The sequence below is a fragment of the Sprattus sprattus genome, assembly GCF_963457725.1.
Source record: "Sprattus sprattus genome assembly, chromosome: 7".
Classification (NCBI taxonomy): Eukaryota; Metazoa; Chordata; class Actinopteri; order Clupeiformes; family Clupeidae; genus Sprattus; species Sprattus sprattus.
Window position 1 is genome coordinate 29,460,748 of NC_137926.1, and position 22,926 is coordinate 29,483,673.

Below are 22,926 nucleotides of genomic sequence, written 5' to 3' on the forward strand. Positions count from 1 at the left end.
CTAATTATGATAATGTTGATGGTCATAATCCGATTGTTCAAATAGTACCAAAACCTATTCTATTTTGTATTTAAAACTTTAGTTTAAAGATCTGTGGACACTAAATTGACTTGGATAGGCTGTATGAGCTGAGGACATGATAATATTGATATCTTATAATATTCATGTTTATAACAGTATGTGTCTTAATCAGAGATTACTGTTCTTAAAAGGAACTCTCAATCAAACATCAAACACAAACAAACATTTCTCTTTTCCACACCAAACAAAAGAGGATACATAAATCCTTATGTGTGTGAGAAAAGCAACTGGGGGGGGACTGATATTAGTTGCTGTTGGCAACAGCAGTATATGTTCTCTCTGTCTCTCTCTTTCTCTCTCTTTCTGTCTCACACAGACACACACACTCTTTCCCTTTGAACAAACAATATATTCATCACAAATTAGTTGCATTGTATCAATTGAATCCAACAAAGATGCCACACTAAGTGATATGTCATTAGTGGAGGGGAGGGGACAGAAGAACGGCCTTTTGGCTCTCCAGAAGTGCTGAAGTGGTCTCCTTGACAACCAGCATGCTGAGCCCAGGACTTGCACAGGGGGCAGCATACATCAAAGACCGGCTGGCCCACTGACTGCTGCCGGTCGGAAACCCAGTCTGCTCAGAACGAGCGAGCAGAGAGAGGGTTAAAACCCACTCTTCCCCTCTCCTTTCATTTCTTTCTTTCTTCTTTGTCTCTTCATCAGTTGGTCTGTGCGGGAGAGTTTGTATTCTCTCTTGTTTGGCCTGTGAGCCTTAGGCCCCAGCAGGACGCTCGGCTGCTCTCTCCCCAGTCGGGAGTCAGGGCTGAGAGGCCTGGGTGTAGGCCGTGCTCCCTTCGGTCCTTCAACTCTCTGAGGCTGGCTGGAGAGGGACTTTGGTCGGGGAGGGAGCTGAGGAGGGATGTTTGGCTGGAAAAAATGTCACACAAAGGGATTAGAGCAGCTTTTTTTTCCAGGGGGGTGCACGGAGAGCAGTGAGGCGGCACGCGGCATTGTGAGGCAGCTCTAATTAGATTACAGTAGCCCCCCCAGAGGGGCTGGCGGCACCCCTGGCGGTCTGAGGGAGGATGCGGTAGGCCGTGGAGGAGGACTTTTGGTGGGTGGCAAAGATGGCATGGGGTGGAAAGCCTGGAAATCTCACAGCCAATCCTGATTTGATACTGATTCAATAATGATTCGCTTAGATAAGACCCCTCCCGGCATTCACAGTTCTGCTCTATTCCCATGATGTAATATTAAACTTAGTATTTCCATTTCTTGGTTTTTGCTCCCAGATATAGGCTACTTTAATAACCGCACTGAACTGAGTACTCCATCTACGTCGCGTTCAGACAGCATCTTCCCCAGTGGTGAGGCCGTGGCCTTCAGCGCAGCTAATTGCTGCTAATGGGCAAGCTAAGCTGTGTTGATGGGGAGTGTCTCTCTATGGAGCACAGCTGACCAGTGGCCCTTCATTCCATCGCCCACACACCGTTGCTATGCACCCCCTCCCCCCCCAACACCAACACCATGGTTTCTGTCACCCCGGTGACCGTGTTGGTTTTTCCCCGTCTGCAGAGCAGATTTGGTGAAGTCTCTGTTTAGTAATGGAGAAGGGCCGCCTCATCCCGTGCCTAATCACACCCTCATCCTCAACCCCTGTTACAGCCCACATGTCACTCTTGGAAAAGCCAAAAATCCAGGTCTGCATCCACCTGGATTAAATCCCCTAGATCAACAGAAGAAGGTTCTTCCGCTCAGTCTCTTATCTGGGTTAGCAGCGGTGTTGTTAGAGATGTTTCAGGTTTGCCTGTTGGCCTTTGTAGGCCAGTAAGTTATGTGTGTAATTAACCTGCCTGGGTGAGCGGGAGCCTGTATTGTGTCATTTATCGTCTCTTTATCACGACAGGCTCACAGAAACCCATCATTTGTCAACATGAGCAGAATTCCTCTTGATTGTGTGTATTTATATTGTGTGATTTTATATGGTGTGTATTTCTAAACTAAATTGTGTGCTTGTGTCCATCTGAGTTGCTACAGCCGATCGATATTAGCTGTAGAGTACTCCTGGATACAGGCCGTATTTAGATGACAAACTGCAACCCATGTTAATAATCTTGTGTTGAAGAGGAGGGGGTGGCTGGGTGTTGCACCCCCATTGCGCCCACCTTAACAAGCGCTGCTGTGATTTATAGGCAGTTTATAGCAGTGGGCTCTAGAGGAGACCAAGAACACTATTCCCCCCTTTTGCCCCCATGATCTTTTAATAGTGCCTAAAGACTCCAAGCCCAGTGACCATGAAGAATGTGACCCTTTTTTTATTTGATTGATTCACTTGCCTGTGCTTTGGCAAGAAAATGCCAATCAGGCCATAGCAAACTGTCATGATCTGCTTTAATTCAGTTTTTTCCGAATGTATTGAAACAGTAATGTATCTGTTTGAGGGTACAGAATCCAGCAATGGCTGGCACTCTTGAGGTGTCCATGTTGTGCTGTCTCTGTTGCCTGTCTCTAATGGGGTTTTATCACTGTTTACGGCCCCGTTGTGCCCCCTGGACCCCCCCCATGGTGAAAAGGCACCTCCCTGAAAGGAATGGCTTATTGGTCTCATATGCCACTATGCTGGCCTGGTTTTATGGGAGTCATCTCCGATCTCTCCTTTAACACACTCTGGTTCCCCTCCTTATTTTGTTTTTGTGTGTCTGTCAGTCCTTCACCACTGTCGTTTCCTTCCTTTTCCTTTTTTTATTCCGTCTGGGTTTTTTTTCTTTCCATCTGGTTGTACTTTCTCTGCCTCTTATTCAGTGCATAGAAGTCTTTGAAATGCCCTGGAAAACTTCTTAGGAACAACATTATCTTCTCTCCTCTTTCACTTTTCTCTCTTCTCTCTATGTTCACTCACTGTTCTCCTCTCCTCTCCTCTCCTCTCCTCTCCTGCCTCAGCCTCTCCTCGTCCCTCCTCTCCCATCCTCGTCAGCTGTCACCCATTTCTTATTGAACTCTGCTAATATCCTCCACTACCCACCCCTCTCTTTCTTTTTTCTTCTTCTTTCTTTTCCTTGCTCGCAAACACTCTCTCTTTCCCCCCCCCCTTCTTCTCCTTTGCTTTTCAGGGGCCATTAAGGGGGCTTCCTCCTTTCTGCTCCAGCTGGGTTTGTTGACACACAGTCAGTCTGGCTCTTTCGCCCCCCATCCCCACCCCAAGTATGGGCCATAAAGCTGCCACAGCTGTGGGCAGTATTAGCATAGCTGGCCAAGAGGAGGGGGTCAGGGGGTGGTGGGGAGGGCAAGTGCTAATATATTGCAACCATTAGCTTTTGTTTGAGTGGTGACAGTTTTAAAACATTGCAGCTTCTCACAGACTAAAGCCACGGGACACAAAGAAGTGGCACGATGATTTTAATGTAAGTGCTTTTAAATATGGCTGAGGGGGGCACAGGGATTGGGCGAAGAGGACCTGGCGTGGAGTAAAAAAAGGGTGGGAAGCAGCTGAGCGATCTAAGGGGGCCTGAAAATAATGAAAAGGGACTAAATCAAACATGCAAAGGAAATGTCACCAAACAAAACTAAGAATTGTCCTAAAAGATTTGTAAGGATCAGAGAAATATGGAATAATGTGGTGTTGGTTGAGAATAAACTGTACAGTAGGTGTTACCCTCCTTCTTACTCATTGCATCCAATTGAAGGTTTCTGTTTGATTGATAAAAAAAAAAAAAAATGTATTGGTGTGTTTCGGAGAGGGTTGTTTGTATAACAGTGCTTAGAAGAATTTTAAAAATGGCAATGTATCCCACAGCCAGCACTGGCTATTTAACAAACACGGGTTCATCATGTGCAACACTCATAGTTTGGTATCAACAGGTGGAGATATGAGCAAGGCCAAGTCATCCAAGGACAAGAGAACCACCCAGCCTGCTGTCGTCAGGGTCACCCGCAATTCCTCCACCCATTCCAGGCAGGCAGACTCACTCCAGTCCCAGGCTTCAGGGACAAGCTTAGGCCCCCAGGCCCATCCAGGTGGCAGGCAGTCAGACTCAGGCTTGGTTCAGGACCTCCGCCTGATGAGTGTGAGTGAACTGAAGGCCTCAGCTGCACGGTAAGCATTCACTGGCTCTATTTTCTAAAATTACACATAATAGACATCACAGTTGTCTAATATTACAGACATAAAACATACAGATCATGTTATTTATATATAATATATATTAGTGCTGTCAGTTTAACACGTGCGATTAACGCGTTGTTTGCTCTCCCAAACTGTGTAGTAGGCTAACGTTACGTTTGAGTGAATGGTGAGCGCGATACGGTGAAATGGATGATATAAAGCTTCTGAATAGAAAGTTTACCTTTAAAAGTTGTGTTGTGCAAAAAAAGCGAGCTTCACTTGTCTGAAAATGTCAACAGGCAGCTGGCTGAAAGCACAGAAGTGGTAGGCTCACCTTTTATTGGTAACCTTACTGTTACGGTTCATTGTTTTTGAAATAAGAGGCCTGACTTCTATGTTCACAGCAAACTTGAAAAAAAGAAAATATTAAGCCATGGTTTAACTGCACTATAGGCTGAGTCGTTTACCTGAAATGTGCATTTTATAATTTTATTTTGTACCGCCCTGTTTGGCAATGTTGTTTTTCAATAAAATAAAACATTGCATAAAGCAAGCCAATCCACTTTTCCATGTTGATAAGAGCATTAAAAAAAAAAACGATTGAAGGGACATTTAGAATAGATACAAATTTGCGATTAATACATTTACGATTAATCGCGATTCATTTTGAGTGACAAAAATGCGATTAATCGCGATTAAATATTTTAATCGTTTGACAGCACTAATATATATATAAATGTATAAATATAAAATTTTCATTGGGAATGATGCCTGATGCAGTCCACTGACCGCTGTGTAGAGTGGGCGTCAGTAGTGTCATCGTGATGTCTGCCACATTCTTTCAGCAGAAGGAGGCCCTCCAAGACGGGTAGCAGTGGCACAGCAGGCTCCCTGTCTGGACCCCGACCCCAAGCCTCTCCCTCCATCCCCAAGAGTGGCCTGGGCACCATAGCCCGCCTGATCAAGCTGGGCCGGTTGAAGAACATAGTGGTGGTGGCGGGGGCTGGCATCAGCACCGCCAGCGGGATCCCAGACTTCAGGTGGGCCCTGGGCGGAGTCACCACGGGGTTGATTGATGGAGGGAATCAGTCTCTTATATCACTGATCAGTTCAATATTGTTGTTGGTTAGTCCAGGCGTAAGTGTAATTTACTGCTGTTTGGCTGATTTGAAAATTGTTTAATATTGTGGGTAATCCCATTATTTGAAATGTACTGTTATACCTTCAGGAGGCTCATGCTTCAATCAAGCTCAGATTTGATGGACTGATGGTTGATTAGTCAGTCTGTCTGGTGTGAAGTGTGTGTGATGGATTCGTGATGAAAAACACCTGCCATTATCAGAAACATACCTGTCTCCCATGTAACTGCAGGACTCCAGGCACTGGTCTGTACGCCAACTTGGAAAAGTATAACATCCCTTACCCAGAGGCCATCTTCAATATCGACTACTTCTCCAATGACCCTCGACCGTTCTTCTCCCTGGCCAAGGAACTGTACCCTGGCAACCACCAGCCTAACTACGTGCACTACTTCATCCGCATGCTGCACCAGAAGGGCCTGCTTCTGCGAATGTACACCCAGAACATCGACGGCCTGGAACGGAGTGAGTGCGACAAAATCCGTTCCTTTGCAGCCTTCTTGCCCTGAATGTGGCCCTTGAGGCTCTTGCCTAGACCGTAATCCTTGAGGCTCTGCTGAGCCTGGTCAGGGACTTCCAGGAGGAGGTCTGAAGACTTCAGTGTGCATAGTGGAAATCATCCAGCACATTTCAACCACAGTTCTGTTTCATCTGCAATCCAGCTAGCTCGTGCAACAAACAACCTGACGTTGGTATTTAATGGTGTCTGATGCTGTGTGTCCCCAGTGTGTGGCATCCCAGAGGACCAGCTTGTGGAGGCCCACGGCAGTTTCGAAACGGCGTCCTGCCATCTGTGCTACACTCTGTACCCAGCGGAGGAGGCCAAGGTAAGGTCTGCCTGGCCGTCAGCCCGTGGGAATCACAGTGTGCACTGAGACACTTCCTATGGTTTGTGCAGATCATGATCTCTTTGAACTCTTTCAGAGAGCCATCATGTGTGGCAGCGTCCCAACGTGCTCATTCTGCCAAGCCACGGTTAAACCCAACGTTGTTTTCTTTGGGGAGGACCTTCCGGAAAAATACTTTCAGCACACTACAGACTTTCCCAAGGCTGATCTTCTCATGATCATGGGCACATCTTTGAAGGTTGGCATCTTGAAGTTCAATTTTTTTTCAAAATGACCTTGTATTCTGGCATTGGAAGCAGTACTGTTGTGATTACACTATCTGCCTCACACTTTGTAGTAGGGCTGGGGGTAAACGATTATTTTCAAAACGATTAATCTGGCGATTATTTTATCGAATAGTCGACTAATCTAACGACTAATTGGACGATTAGTCTAACGATTATTTTTCTGTTGCTCGATTAAAACCATAATGTATCTCAAATAAATACCCCAAAAAATCTTAATAATATACTTTAATGAGCACCGTTTTGCACAGCAAAAGTCCAACAATGCATTTCATGTTTATCTAGAGTTCACAGTAAAAATGTTTGGTACTCAAATGAGCCCTATCACATTTGGATGTGGTGCTCATTAATTTAAATGTTTTCAGTGCTTATAAAAACATTCATTCATTGATGAGCACTGCGCACCACCTTATGTGCAGCCCTGTCCTGGACATTGCTTGGCTGCATTAGTTGACATTGGCGATCTAACGTGGTGGTGAATCATGATTCATACTACAAGCTGGCCAACGTTAGTCTAATGTTATGTGTTTGACTCGTAAATGACCACAGCATGAGTTAGCTCTCTGTGCCGTTTGTTGGTGCTTGGTTGGCGTGTTCTGCAGCCGTAAGTTAACGTTTACCAAACTGACACAGCTGTCTAGCCGCTGCCGCTATAGTAGCTAGCTAACGTAACTACTAGCAACCAAGCACGAACAAACTGCACGGAGAGCTAAGAAGATAGTTAGATAGCACCACCGAAGTGCGCAGAGCTCAAGCTACACAACACACTGAACAAACGTTAAATACGAGACAATAGGGTGCGTTTGAGAATGGAGATAGAAACGCACCCCATTGTCTCTCGTGAAGGGGACAATAAGTAACGTTGGTTACATTAATTTAACGTTTGTTCAGTGTGTTGTGTAGCTTGAGCTCTGCGCACTTCGGTGGTGCTAGCAAACTATAGCTCTCCGTGCAGTTTGTTCGTGCTTGGTTGCTAGTAGTTAACGTTAGCTAGCTACTAGTGTGTCAGTTTAGTTAACGTTAACTTACGGCTGCAGAACACGGCAACTAAGCATGAACAAACGGCACAGAGAGCTAAGTCATGGTGTTGGTCAGCTTATAGTATGTATCATGATTCACTACGTTAGATCGCCAATATCAACTAATGGCGCCAAGCAATTCCCTGGGTTTCTGCTCTCTCAGTCCTTGCGCAATGTTTGTTTCTGTTTGGGTCAACCACGTGTATGTGGCGAAGCGTCGACGTAAAAATATGGCGTCGACGTAATTTTGAAATCGACGCGTCGACATCATCGACGCATCGCTACAGCACTACTTTGTAGCTATTCATGTTGAAGAGTGCAGCTTGTCAGATGAAATTCTGAGTGCAAAGAAATTAAAAACAAAATTGAAAATAGCTAAAATAAATAAATATCCATCAATTCAGAAAGGAACATTGCAGGAATATTAGGGAACATTGTCTAGCTACTATTCTGTCAGAACTGTAGCATTAAAATTGTCCTTAACACATCAGCAACAGCGCTGCTGCGGTCATAAAGGTTTAGTCTGGGTTTTTTTTTCAGTTTTTTTCTGTTTGCCGATTTTCTGTCAACGATTTCCGGGACACTGAAACACCGGGGTGCACGAAATTTGGTGGGCATGTAGCCCCACTAGATAAGCGTGGAACCACTGATTTTCGTTTTGATCCGTTGCACCCCTGTCGGACTGGACCCCTTTTAAAGAGGGTGGGGCGATTCAGTTTTCTGTGAATAAGTCGAAAACCGTAGGGCTTAGGAGGACCACATTTTTTTTGTATGTTGGTCTTAAGAGGCCACGTCAACCATTCCATTACCACTTATTTCATGTAAAGGTCCACCTAGTTACAAATGAAAAGGCAAAAATGGAGTGTTGTAAAAAATATTAAGTGTAAGTTGACAAAGTCAGAACTGCACGAAATCAGAGATGTGGGATCATTATGACACCTTTTGACTGCAAGTTAAGTTTCGTGGAATTCCGTTCACGGGGGGCATGCAATAAAATGTATATGGTTGTACACCAACTGGCCTGTAGGTGGCGCGACACAGTTTTCTTCGAAATTCCCGAGAACCGTTGGGACTTGGAGGGCCCAAATGTTCTTGTATGTTTGTGTCAACCCATACCATAACCAGTCATTACATGTATAGCGCCACCTAGATACAAATTAAAAAGCAAAAATGAGGTGTTTTAATCGAATATATGTCAAAGTGCACGAAAATTACCAAATTTGCCAGGGACATCAAGCATGTAACCGTCCATCTTCGGTAGGGTTTTTGTCCATGGATGAAGCAAAATGGCTCTGTAGCGCCCCCTAGAACATTGCAAAAAAACCTGCGCATTGGGGATATTTTGGCGTAGCTTGACGGAATTCGGTACACGTCTATATCATGCTTGGCTGCACCAAAAAGTCTCTCAACGCCATGGTGGCAGGTCCACAGGAAGTCGGCCATTTTGAGTGGAAGATGCGTTTTGACGGCGTTTGCACACCTCGCATCTGATCAAACTCCTCCGACAGCTTTAATGGTAACGCCTTGAAATGTGGTCCGGCTACTCTTCAGCCATGGGCGACTAAAAGTTATATTGGATTTTCTCATTAGTCGGAAGGTGTGGGCGTGGCAGACCTTCAAACTTTGCCAACTTCTTAGTGCTTGCCACAAAACACGAAGTGTCTTATAACTCAATCGCATCTATGTCAAAGTGCTTGAAAAATTACCAAATTTGCCAGGGACATCAAGCTTGTAACCGTCCATCTTTGGTAGAGTTTTTGTCCATGGATGGAGCAAAATGGCTCTGTAGCGCCCCCTAGAACATTGCATAAAACCCTGCGCATTTGGATTATTTTGGCGTAGCTTGACGGAATTCGGTACACGTCTTCATCATGCTTGGACGCACTAAAAAGTCTCTTGACGCCATGGTGGCAGGTCCACAGGAAGTCGGCCATTTTGAGTGGATGATGCGTTTTGATGGCGTTTGCACACCTCGCATCTGATCGAACTACTCCGACAAATTTAATGGTAACGCCTTGAAATGTGGTCAGGTTACTCTTCAGCCATGGGCGACTAAAAGTTATATTGAATTTTCTCATTAGTCGGAAGGTGTGGGCGTGGCAGACCCTCAAACTTTGCCACCTTGCCATTGCTTGCCACAAAACACAAAGACTCTCATAACTCTTGCGTACATTGTTTGATCCAGAGAAAATGTCTTAGGGTGGACGCTGGCCCGAACCCGTACAAATAATTCCTTTGAGGCGAGACACTACAGGTGAATAGGGTAAAAATCTTAAATAATATATATCACCATGAAACTTTCTCAGTTGATTACTCATGTTTAGATGAGAAAAAAATGTATTACAAGTTTTTTGTATTTTGATGTTTGAATATGCAAATTAGACAGTATCTCATTAAATATGCACTTATTTGCATAATGTTTAAAAGAAAAAATATGATCATGGGTTAAAGCCAGGTCAAAAATTACTCTCCCTTTTGTTGGCATATTAGATGGGAAAAAATTAGAGGGATTTATGGATATCTACTTTTGTTTTCCTGTAAATCAGAAAAGACTGTCAATAGCCTTAAACAATCGATTTTCGCCATGTTTTTGGGGATATAATGTTATATAATTCAGGCTAGGAATAATATATTTACAAATCCCTCTGTAAATGTCTTCATAATAGAGTTGGGTACAAGACTGGAAAGTTTCGTATATATAGGTTGAACTGAAGTGGAGATTTTTCCCTTGGAGTATGACAAAAAACTCATTTTGAGAAAATCGCATTTAAAGATTCCAGGAAGTATCAAGCCATACCACGTGATGCGTCTGAACGAATCACGTTATCAGAAACCACCGCAAACCAATGAAATTGCGTCTTTAGTTTTAAAGCCCCGTTTTTGCTAACATCATTGGTTACTGCTGGAAAGGAAATTACCTTATTTGGAGTACATAGCGTTGTGTGGAAGAAACATAGCTTTTCAACCATACCAAACATGTCAGGTATCAGAAAGCAGATATACTGCACGTTACGTTAGAATGCTAACTTTCCAGGAAACCATAGGAGAATGCTGACGCCGCGAACAGACAAAATGTGAATAAATATACACATTAATGTATAATAAGGATATTTTCTTTATGCTAGTATGAAAGATTACATGTTTAGGGAGTGAACTAGCTCAAAATCTCAAAATTGACCACTGCTGAAAAAAACGATGTTTTTGCCTGCCGTGTCTCGCCTTAATACATAAAAATGAAACACAAACCAATTTACACACATAAAAACACACAAACACACTGACAACCATGACTCATTCTGTGCCAAAACCTACTGAACAGTTTGGCGGTCATATTTTGTAACGCTTTGCGTTACGTCTAGTTATTATTATTATTATTAAGGTAGTTATATAATAATAACTAGACGTAACGCAAAGCGTTACAAAATATGACCGCCGAACTGTTCAGTAGGTTTTGGCACAGAATGAGTCATGGTTGTCAGTGTGTTTGTGTGTTTTTTAATGTGTTTTGTGTGTGTAAATTGGTTTGTGTTTCATTTTTATGTATTAAAGGAATTATTTGTGATAGATTTTGATGATTTGGTAATGTAATGTTTTGTGTACTACTTTTTTGTGGATTGTTTTGGTATATTTTTCTTTTGCAATGTAGTTTGTTAAAACAGGTCACATAAAGAGGTGTGGAAACAAAGTGAAGTTTCCAACCACCAACAGGTGGTGCTATAGGTGATATCAGTCAGGCATATGTACAGGCATATGTACGGGTTCGGGCCAGCGTCCACCCTAAGACATTTTCTCTGGATCAAACAATGTAAGAGTTATAAGAGACTATGTGTTTTGTGGCAAGCAATGGCAAGTTGGCAAAGTTTGAGGGTCTGCCACGCCCACACCTTCCGACTAATGAGAAAATTAAATTTGGACCTGCCACCATGGCGTCAAAAGACATTTTGGTGCGTCCAAGCATGATGAAGTCGTGTACCGAATTCCGTCAAGCTACCACAAAATAATCCCAAATGCGCAGGGTTTTTTGCAATGTTCTAGGGGGCGCTACAGAGCCATTTTGCTCCATCCATGGACAAAAACTCTACCGAAGATGGACGGTTACAAGTAGGGATGCACCGATACCGATACCAGTATTGGGTATCGGGTCGATACTTTGTTAAAATACTCGTACTCGTACTCGTTTTAAATTACCGATACCAAAAACCGATACCCAGTGTTGCGTCTTAACGCGTGTGTTTTCTTCTCCTCTACTGTCTATGCCTGCCAGGTGTGAGAGCGGCGAGTTGCATAGAGGCCGAGAGCGGTATTGCAGACAGATAAGTTGAGGTTGAACTTGCAGTTTAAATTAATTCAATAACAGCTTGGATACGATGTGTGGAGGTGGCTTGCGTAAGCTAACGGTTTCGCTAGAGATTTTAAACTTAACACGTACGACCTCCAGTAAAGGTAAGTGCTATCTTCGGCTATTTTATGTTTTGCAGTTAACTTAGAACTGCTGTTACATAGGCAAAGTGTAGGGGCTAGCCTACTGTCTTTAGCGACGCTGCGCCTATAACATATTATTGCCATTTGCTACGGTTGATTGACGGGGACGGGAATGTATTTGTTTTCTCCTCTTTTACCCGGACGCATTTAGGTCTCGAAAGGAGGACATGTGAGGGTAAAAGAGGACGTCTGTCTTGTCTTGTGTTTCAGGAATCTTGTTGACTTTGTCATAAACACCCGCTAGCAAGACATCCCGTTAGCGATGTTAGCAAGGTTGTTTTAACACTCTTGGACATTGATGCTAGTATTTCGTTTTTTTTTCGTTTTTCCGCCTGATGCTAATATTAAGTGCTTTTGCGTTAACTTCTTTGCAATGTTATTGTGATAGCTATGTTGGCTAGGTTGCAAACAACTTCCCTAACACAGTCAAACTTCAGGCAAGTGTCAATTTGGCTGCAAGAACGTAGCCCAGTTCATTGTCAACATTAAACTCTAGTAAGAAATCGCTATACCGTTGTGCTGCCTTAACGGCGATTTGGACTCATTTTAAGATAAATGATGACAGGAGTAAGGCACAGTGTAAGATCTGCACTGTTACAGTGTCGAGGGGCGGAAAGAAAAGTACTTTGTTTGACACAAGCAATTTGATTAAACATCTGAAGACGCACCATAGTGCTAAGCACACAAAGTTCACTCATGCCATTGGCTTAAGAGACCAAGCAACCAATCTTTACTGACGTCTTTCAAAAGAAAAAAGCACGCACACAGACAGAGAGAGAGAGAGAAGGGGAGGAAGAGAGTTGTTGATCCATTTGTAACTGAACTGTGCTCATGTTCTTATCATCCAGGATATTTCTGTTCACTTTTTGTTAAGCAGACTGTGTTGTTAACTATGCAGCAAATTAAATTGCCATCTGTCTATATTTAAATTTTGTCTAATTTGATGATATTGACTCTCTTTTTTTTTTTTTTTTTTAAACCAGAAAGCTCTGTTTATTTTTGGCTTAGGATAGCCTTCTGTTAATGTTGTACTATAGGCTTAACATAACCTGCAGAGGATAAAATAAAATCTTTCATGGAAACCAAATCTTGGAAGTATCGGTATCGGTACTCGGTATCGGCAAGTACACAAATAAAAATACTCGTACTCGTATCGGTTTGTAAAAAAGTGGTATCGGTGCATCCCTAGTTACAAGCTTGATGTCCCTGGCAAATTTGGTAATTTTTCGAGCACTTTGACATATATGCGATTGAGTTATAAGAGACTTTGTGTTTTGTGGCAAGCACTAACAAGTTGGCAAAGTTTGAGGGTCTGCCACGCCCACACCTTCCGACTAATGAGAAAATCCAATATAACTTTTAGTCGCCCATGGCGGAAGAGTAGCCGGACCACATTTCAAGGCGTTACCATTAAAGCTGTCGGAGGAGTTCGATCAGATGCGAGGTGTGCAAACGCCGTCAAAACGCATCTTCCACTCAAAATGTCCGACTTCCTGTGGACCTGCCACCATGGCGTCGAGAGACTTTTTGGTGCGTCCAAGCATGATGTAGACGTGTACCAAATTCCGTCAAGCTACGCCAAAATAACCCCAATGCGCAGGGTTTTTTGCAATTTTCTAGGGGGTGCTACAGAGCCATTTTGCTTCATCCATGGACAAAAACCCTACCGAAGATGGATGGTTACATGCTTGATGTCCCTGGCAAATTTGGTAATTTTCCGTGCACTTTGACATATATTCGATTAAAACACCTCATTTTTGCTTTTTCATTTTTATCTAGGTGGCGCTATACATGTAATGACTGGTTATGGTATGGGTTGACATGGCCCCTTGACACAAACATACAAGAACAATTTGGCCCTCCAAGGCCCTACGGTTCTCGGGATATTCGAAGAAAACTGTGTCGCGCCACCTACAGGCCAGTTGGTGTACAACTATATAAATCAATTTATTGCATGCCCCCCCGTGAACGGAATTCCACGAAACTTAACGTGCAGTCAGAAGGTGTCGTAATGATCCTACACCTCCGATTTCGTGCAGTTCTGACCTTGTCAACTTACAATTAAAATGTTTTGCAACACTCCATTTTTGCTTTTTCATTTGTAACTAGGTGGCGCTATACATGAAATAAGTGGTAGTGGAATGGTTGACGTGGCCTCTTAAGACCAACATACAGAAGAAATGTGGTCCTCCTAAGCCCCCGGTTTTCGATTTATTCACAGAAAACTGAATCGCCCCACCCTCTCTAAAACGGGTCCAGTCCGACGGGGGGTGCAACGGATCAAAACGAAAATCTATGGTTCCACGCTTATCTAGTGGGGCTACATGCCCACCAAATTTCGTGCACCTCTGTGTTTTAGTGTCCCGGGAATCGTTGACAAAAAATCGGCAAACAGAAAAAAACAGAACAAAAACTCTGCGCTGTCGCGCGGCGGTCATAATAATAGGAGTGTGCGTGCTTTGGTCTATGAGAGAATAACTTGTGTCATTATACACGTAGATTGAGCCATTCGCCAGTCTGGTGAATACAGTGCGGCCAGCGGTGCCGCGGCTGCTGCTGAATCGTGACGCGGTGGGACCATTTGAGCGCAAGACACTGCGGCGCGGAGACTACATGGAGCTGGGAGACCTAAGCGAGTCGGTCCAGAGGCTCGCCCAGATCCTGGGCTGGCACCAAGAGATCGAGGAACTGATGTGGGGTCATGAGAACCAGGTGTGTCTGCAGTCACTGCTCAACGTTCATATAGTTCTAACTGAGGAACCAAAGGTCATGATGCTTGTTAAAGAGGGGGGTCGGGAAATGTGTTATCCCTGAGGGGCATCCGGTAAGAATGGGAAATAATGGAGACTTGGATTGTAGTAGATTATTAGCACTTATATTGTTTTCACACAAATAAATGGAATTTCTGCTGTTAATTCAAAAACCTAAAAATAATACCGTTTGGAGTGGAGTCACATGAGCAATGTAATGACTTTATATGGTCATAAACCAAAACAGGCTCAAATGGGCAACTTAACAAATAATTCCTATGGCCTTTTTAACAATGCCGCCTCCAAATATACCCTGTAAATTTGCCCACAAGTGAGGCCATAACAAACATATTAGTCCTGTGGAGAACGAGAGGTTAGTGGTGTCTTATCATCCTCAGGCAGGGCTGCCAGGTGGACCAATCTGGAAACAGGTCTAGTATAGTCCCGGTCCTTCACTTGCACTGTCGCCGATCTAATTCTCCCATAAGCTCCCGCAGTAGTGTGGGTTACAACCCCCACTGGCCACAGGGCGTGAGGCAGGCGCTGATTAACGATCATCACCGCAGTTCCGGTCTGGAGGTTGTCGGTTTCCTTGGTCCACTTGCTTCTGGGCTGAAGGCTAGGCAGATACCTGCGGATAAAGTGTGACCAGAAATGGTCAGCCAGGACCTGACTGTGTCTCCAGCGTTTGCGTGTCAGCATTTCAGAGGCAGGGTAGTGAGGTAGTGTCGGGCCGCCCCATCAGAAGGCTGTTCGGGGTCACTTGGTCCACATCTGCTACATCTGATGACACATAGGCGAGTGGTTTTGAGTTTAGTATCCCTTTGATCTCCGTCAGGACTGTTCTCAGCACTTCCTCTGTGACGGACTGGCTGCCGAGTTTCACCTGGAGGGCTGCTTTTAAGGACCTTATTTCTCCCTCCCAGGTGCCTCCGAAATGAGGTGCCCCAGGAGGATTGAACTGGAATTTGATTTGCTGCTTGGCAAGCAAGGACTGCAGATCTGGCTCCAGGGCAGTGAAGGCCTCCTTCAGCTCTTTCTGGCCACTTAAAGTTTGTCCCTTGGTCCGACAACAGCACATAGGGCTTCCCTCTCCGGGAGACAAACCGGCGTAGTGCCATCAGGAACGAATCTGTGTCAATGCTATTCAGCAGGTCTAGGTAGACTCCCCTTGTGGTCAAGCATTTAAATATTATGCCCCATCTCTTCTCACTGCGACGACCAACCCGGATGATGAAGGGCCTGAAAGTCAACACCAGTAGAGTGGAAGGCCGGTTTGAACAAGCGGAGGCGGGAGGGGGGCAAGTCAGCCATTCTTGGAACCTCTGGTTTCCCTCGCCACCTCTGACACTGTGTGCAGTGGTGCTGATGTCGCTTGATGGTCTCCCGTCCTCTCAGGATCCAATATTTCTTGCAAAGCTCAGCGAAGACCCGTTCTACTCCTGGGTGACGTAGGTCATCATCATAATGCCTTATGAGAAGGGCAGTGAGAGGGTGTTTAGGGTCTAAAACCACTGGGTGTGTTACTTCTTGGTCCAGTCCCTCTCCACGACGCAGGCGCCCACCAACTCTGAGAAGCCCGTCAGCATCCAGCTCAGGTGATAAGGTCAGGATTCTGCTCGTGGAGGGCACTGGTTTCCCTGCGGAAAGGGTTTTGACTTCTTCGGGGAATGTAGATGCTTGGGCATCTCTGTAAAGGCTGATCTCGGCCTCTTTGTAACTATCAGCCAGAGGATCCTCCTGCTGGCTGCCCGCCCCGTGTAGGCCCTGTGCTGTAGCATTGACAATCTCTTTTGAAAGGTATGAAACTGTGATGTCGGGCTGATTGCTGCCTGCCACCACGTCTGCACAGAATGTCTGCTTCCTTTCTTCCTCATCGCTGCCGCTCACAGTGATCTGGAGGGACGCTGGCCAGGCATTAGACTGCTCCAGCAGAAAGGCTGAGCCCTGCCTCCAGCGGGATGGCTCTGCCAGCTGCAGGAGTGTCTTACCACGTGTGAGATCATCAGCTGGGTTAGTGTTCGTAGGGACATAACGCCACATGCGGATGTCTGTGAGCTCTTGGATCTCAACAATCCTTGTGCCGACAAAAACTTTATATCGACATGCATCAGATGTTATCCAAGTGAGCACGATGGATGAATCAGTCCACATATGAACATTGCGGACGTCCAAAGTGAACTCTCTCCTGAGCGTTGTGGCCAGCTGAGCTCCTGTGAGGGCTGCACAGAGCTCTAGTCTAGGCATGGACTGTTGCCGCGTCGGTGCTACTCTAAAGCGGGCTGCTAGGAAGGCCACTTGTACTTGTCCAGATCTGACGACATTTGTAGGTCAGTGTGTCAGACTGACAGTGTCATTGTAGGCCCAGGGTTGACTCCTTGGCATCTGACTGCTGGTGGGAAAGCCAGAGCTCAGTGCTGGCTGACCGGTCTGTGGCTGGGAGATGACAGATGACCTGGGGGTCATTACTGGCCCACTGTCGCAGAGAGAACCCTCCTTCTTCGAGCAGCACTCTGAGTCTGTCTACCAAACCCTTGGCGTCCTTCATGATGGCACAGCTCTGCAGCCAGTTGTCCACATAAAAATGGTGCTCCACTGCATTGCGCACTTCATCCTGTGGGTCACTGTGGTCAATGACATGCTTTTGAAGGGCGAATGTTGCACAACAAGGGCTGCACGTCGTGCCGAAGGGAAGGACATTCCACTGGTAGACTGTCACTGGGGCTTCACGGACCATGTCTCGCCATATGAATCGGAGGAGGGGTTTGTCCTCAGGCAACAGGCGTATCTGGTGGATCATCCCCTTAATGTCACCAGCAAAGGCAACTGTGTGCTCCCTGAACCGCAGCAACATTCCTAGGAGGGATGCACCCAGAGTCGGCCCTGCCAGCAGACACTTGTTTAGGTTGCCACCTTGGTACTTGAATGAGCAGTTAAAAACTACCCGATGCTTTCCATTGTGGCTGTCCAGGTGATGTGGGATGTACCGCGACTCTGGAGACTCGTTCAGCCTATCTGATGGCAGCCTGGTGACATATCCAGCACCCTCTAGCTTCCTAATTTCCTCATTATACACCTTGGCGAGCTGTGAGTCTTTACTCATGCGCTTTTCTGTTCCTCGCAGCATTGGCAGGACTGCTTGAGGTGGAGCCCTTAACAGTGGTGTGGATTTCTTCCTCAGCAGAGGGGTTGCATACCTGAGTATACCATCTACGTCCACTCTCGCTGTATTAGCCTGTAACAGCTGCACTGCTTCTTGGTCACTCCTGGAACGGACCACCTCATTCTCACTCCGGTAAGGAAGAATGTCCAGTTGCCACAGCTTCTCTACGTGCTCACGTAGCTCAACAGCGGGAGACTTAAGAGCTGTGAATAAGCACTGTTGAGGGGACAAGCGGTGCTGGAGCAGCTTTGTTGGTCCTTGCAATGTCCATCCCAGCCTGGTCTTTATGGCAGCAGGTCCACCGGGTGGTCCCAGGCGCACTGGCTCTAAGGGAGTAATCAAGTGGGGGTAGTCTGATCCTATCAAGAGCAGTGGTTGGACATTGTCGAGGGGCTGGAGTGGGAGATCTCGCAGGTGATGGTACTTTGCCACTGATTGGCTGTGGCGGGCAAGTCCCAATGCTTCAGCTGTGAAGGCACCCTCTATCTGGAACTTCCTCTTAGGCTGTGAGGCTGAAGAGAGGGTGAAATTGACAGACGCTCCTGCTATGACCTGTGCATCATTCTTCACAGTCCTGAGAGAGAGGTTCTCTGGCTGTCCCACAATCTGTTTGGCAGCATCCTGCAGCAAAATGGTCCTTTCGGATCCATCGTCCAATATGGCATAAGTGGATAGTGTACGTGGGCCATGGTACAGGAGTACTTTAACTACTTTCAACAGAACACTGTTACTGTGACCTGGTCTGTCTAAGTACAGTGTACCAGTTGAAGTCTCTGCCACAGCTGGTGGTTTCTCACCTTCAGTGTGAGGTCTGGCGTTGATTTCATGGACTGCTGTTAAGTGTTTCCCTTTGCAGGTTTGGCAGGTGACTTTTAACCTGCACCTGGCAGCCTGGTGCTTCCGACCACATCTCCAATAACGGTAATTGGTCTTGATCCAGGCTGTCTTCTGCACACTTGTTAACCCCTTGAAATTACTACACTGATTGAGATACTGACTATTGCTATCACAGTAAGGACAGTAGCTCTTAACTGTATCTGGAGTCTTCCCGGCTGAGTCATCACGGATGGCTGTGGATGGTGAGGTGCTTGTAGGAGAGGGGACTTCCATCACTGTGGTAGAATATTCCGCTGACTTGTGCTCCCTCTTCTCTTTCACCTTCCTGAATGCATCTCCACTTTCTGCACGTGCTGGTTTGACCTCTGTGCCCTGCACCTCCAGTTCAAATTCAAGCCAGTCAGCAAAGTCCAATAAGGTAGGCACAGGCTGCGTCCGTGGATGGGTATGCCTCCTAAAATTGCTGCGCAAGTCGTGTGGCAACTTAGAGAGAAGCCTGGCAACATGTGAGCCACAATGGTGTTCGATGGCTCCCTCCTCTCCCATCTGATCCAACATTCCAACCAGGGCCCGTACTTTAAGTGTGAATCTCCGAAAGGCTTTGAGGTCTCCACTGCGAACATCTGGCTCATCCATCACCTCCGCTATTCTCTTTAGTGATAACTTGTGGGGCTGTCCAAAGTGCTCTATCAGTGAGCGCATGGTGTCACTATAAGGACGGTGTGAGTTACAGTATGAATCAGCTATTAGCAGAGCTTCCTCAAATCTAAGTGGTCCACCAGAACCTGATATTTAAATCTCTCTGTGGCATCTTCTGGCAGTAGATTCTCTAAGGCCAGCTTCAGCCTAGCGAACTGACGGGGATCATCACTGGTGAGGGCTTGGGGCCTCGGTAGGTTGTCTCTCTCCTTAGTGGAGAGGCGGAGCGTGAGAGGCTATGGACGCTGGACTGTGGGGGGCTTGCTGGTCATAGTGCCCGGCGAGTCACACGATGTGGCACAGGCCTGTATGGACCCTCATCAGAATGTCCAGACCTGGCGTCCTGCTGACATGGAGGAGGTGGATGTGGCTGATGGCGGACTGCATGCAGGTTCAAGTGTTCCATGGCCTCAGTGATGTAGTCACGTCCACTTGGCTCTGCTGACTGATAAACCTGAGCTTGTGGCAGTGGGTCTTGGAACGACGGGATATGGGCAGCACGCCTATAGCTGGGTGGCTGTGAGGGTGGCATAAGAGGCACATTGAGTGGGGCATAGACTGGCAACTGAGGGCTGAAAGCAGGGGTGCTGCTGTGTCTCACTGGATGAGCAGGCGGGTTAGGATATGCTGCTTGAGATGTGAATGTGAGGTGCTGACGAGGGGTAGAATATAATGTTCTGTCACTCTGCATCCTCTCCGTCAGAACCTTAACTGTCTCCATAAGTATCCTGTTGTGCTCACTCAGGGCGTGGATTGTGCTGTGCGTATCTATGGCTGCCTTTGCAGGTGCTAGGGGTGTGTGTACAGTACCTCTGGTTGCGCTGGCAGCTCCTTGCACAGGCCTCTGTTGTTCAGTCTGTCCGCCACGAGTAGCATTAGGCTCATCCTCATACTCTTCCTCATCATCCTCCGATAACTGGGTGTAGCTGGGCTGACGACGATGAGCTGCATACTCAACTTCAAAGTCAGCCAGACGAACTGGCGGTCGGATGATGCGGGCTGAGTGATGTCCTGCCTCCGGAACAAACTGGTTTTCGTCTCCAAACATATTTTCCCTCAGTAATAACCTATCCCGGGTTTCAGCACCAAAATTGTTAAAGAGGGGGGGTCGGGAAATGTGTTATCCCTGAGGGGCATCCGGTAAGAATGGGAAATAATGGAGACTTGGATTGTAGTTTGATTATTAGCACTTGTATTGTTTTCACACAAATAAATGGAATGGATTGTAGGGTGTATGTTTGTGTGTGTGATTGTGGGTGATAACATGTGTGTAGGATTATGGGTGTGTGGTTCTGAAAGTAAAATACAAACAGAAATATACATTAATCCACAACCCTGTAATAACATTTAAATAATACATTATACAGGGTACTAACTAACTAAGCATTAAACTCCTATAGTACTGACATGCTACTAGTTTAATGTAAATCAACAAGGGCATGTACAATCAATAAAAGATCGCTAAAACTTAGCATAGATAAACACTAGTACTTGTATACAGTATTAGCAGCTTATGCTAAGCTAGTTCACGAGAAGGTTCACCATCATGCTAACGTAATTAAATAATATTCCTCATTAAAATTATGATCAAACTTTAACTAAACCATAAAAATCACATAATAACAAGGTACTCACTTAAACATGGACGCACACAACTTAAACCATGTCCAACGTTCAATAATATACAGTGATCGCTCAAAGCAAACTGCCACTCCAACTATTTCTGCCGTTAATTCAAAAACCTAAAAATAATACCTTTTGGAGTGGAGTCACATGACCAATGTAATAACCTTATATGGTCATAAACCGAAACAGGCTCTACTGGGCAACTTAACAAATAATTCCTATGGCCTTTTTGACAATGCTCCTTTCTCCACTAAGAACGAGGATGGGGAATTCAGTACAAGAAACATTGCAGATCTTTTAAGACATTTTCAAATTTAACATACAGCTACTACAACAAAATTACAGCTTAGCATTTCCCTGAAATAATAGGTGTATCGTGACCTTACATTTCTATGTCCAAGTGGATGTGTTATAGGCTGGGTTAAACTTGAAGAGGCTCAAGTACCATCATATTTAATTGTAAAACTCAGCTTAAGTGTTAAAATCTAAAAGAAGACACTGTACCTACTTTCATTAAGAAACTCTAGGGTTAACGGTCCTGTTCCTTAAGCCCCCCTGCCCAGTCACACCATGATGCTCTTGATACTAAAGTGCTAAATCTAGTGTGTATAGCTATACAGAGCAGGAAAAGTTGACATATAGGAAAACACTCACATCTCACAGATGTTTTCATAAAAAAAAATGGATTTTGTCAAATTAAGTTTTCATTTGCTTATTGTGTATTGACTTTGGCGAGACGTAATCCACCTACAGCTCCAGAAGCACATTAAAACATAATCCACATACAGCTCCAGAAGCACACTAAGATTCATTTTGACCTTCTGATTTGGAACCATGATCTTTCTCCTGCCCAACAGTGTGTTCCCCAGCTTGGGAGCAGTGCAATGGAGGAGCAGGCAGCCCAGGAGAGGAGAGGAGTGGAGGTTCCCCCGGGCAGACAGCATAAAACCTCCAGTCTTGGGACCACCGGGGCCCGATCCGGCAGCGAAGAATCCGACGCCTCCGAGACAGACAGCATGAGCACTGAGTCCTCAGGGCCGAGTAACTAACAAACATAAACACAAACTCCGTTTCCAGCCAGTGGGCCGTTTTGTGTGTGGAGTTCTTGTTACATAATTGTCGCTGATGCCTTTCCACAAAAAGCTTATGGAACATTAATATGCATGGACGGAGAACAATGACACGTTGTTTGGAAGGTAAACACAAACATGGAACTTACTAAGCAGTGTGGAATCGACTTTTATTTTGAGTTGAGAAGTTTCCATCTATTTTTGTTGTAAGTCATGACTTAGTTTAGTCTGTGTAAAAACCAGAGACGGGCACTAACGTGTGTTTGCCAAGCCATTGCAATAATGAACTGCATCCATCCACACAGAAGGCACATTTTCTCTTTTGGGGTGAAGCCATTTATGATAGACCTTGGGCAGATTTGGGGTTTTGTGTGGGAGTTAGGCTTGGCTTGGCTTGGGGAGGAACTAAACCCAGCAAACCATGCTAAATTAGTATGGGAGGCAAGAGCCCCTGTGTGTGTGTGTGTGTGTGTGTGTGTGTGTGTGTGTGTGTGTGTGTGTGTGTGTGTGTGTGTGTGTGTGTGTGTGTGTGTGTGTGCTCTTAGAGGGGCACTGAAGAGGCCAGACAGGGGGGGTTCCCTCCTCTACGCTAAAAAATGCCTCTGCAGCACAACAAAGAACCCCAATATCCTGCTGTGTGTGTGTGTTTAGAGAGGAGACTTTGCATGGTTTGCCCTTCAAGAATGCAGTCATTCAATTTTGCACAGGCTGTGTACATAGCATTCAGTAGTTTTAGGGTAAAAAATACACTTCGTGGCCTAGCTGTACATTCCGATGGTACACTGTGTATAAAGACATGGAATGGGTTTGACCAAAACCCTTTCAAAAACTGCACTCCAACTCACTCTCTGGGTTTAGATTTACGGACAAGCTGCTTATATCA

At 45.5% G+C, this 22,926-nt stretch overlaps 1 protein-coding gene across 1 annotated transcript; it reads left to right on the forward strand.

Annotated features, from left to right (window-relative positions):
- Positions 1–3,890: 3,890 nt before the first annotated feature.
- Positions 3,891–22,022, forward strand: LOC308368725 (NAD-dependent protein deacetylase sirtuin-3; the record flags this gene model as incomplete). Its single annotated transcript, XM_080842976.1, has 7 exons — positions 3,891–4,117; positions 4,972–5,166; positions 5,498–5,730; positions 5,992–6,092; positions 6,190–6,351; positions 14,398–14,610; positions 21,831–22,022. The coding sequence occupies 7 exons, from the start codon at positions 3,891–3,893 to the stop codon at positions 22,020–22,022; spliced, it is 1,323 nt and encodes a 440-aa protein (XP_080699102.1).
- Between the last annotated feature and the right edge of the window lie 904 nt (positions 22,023–22,926).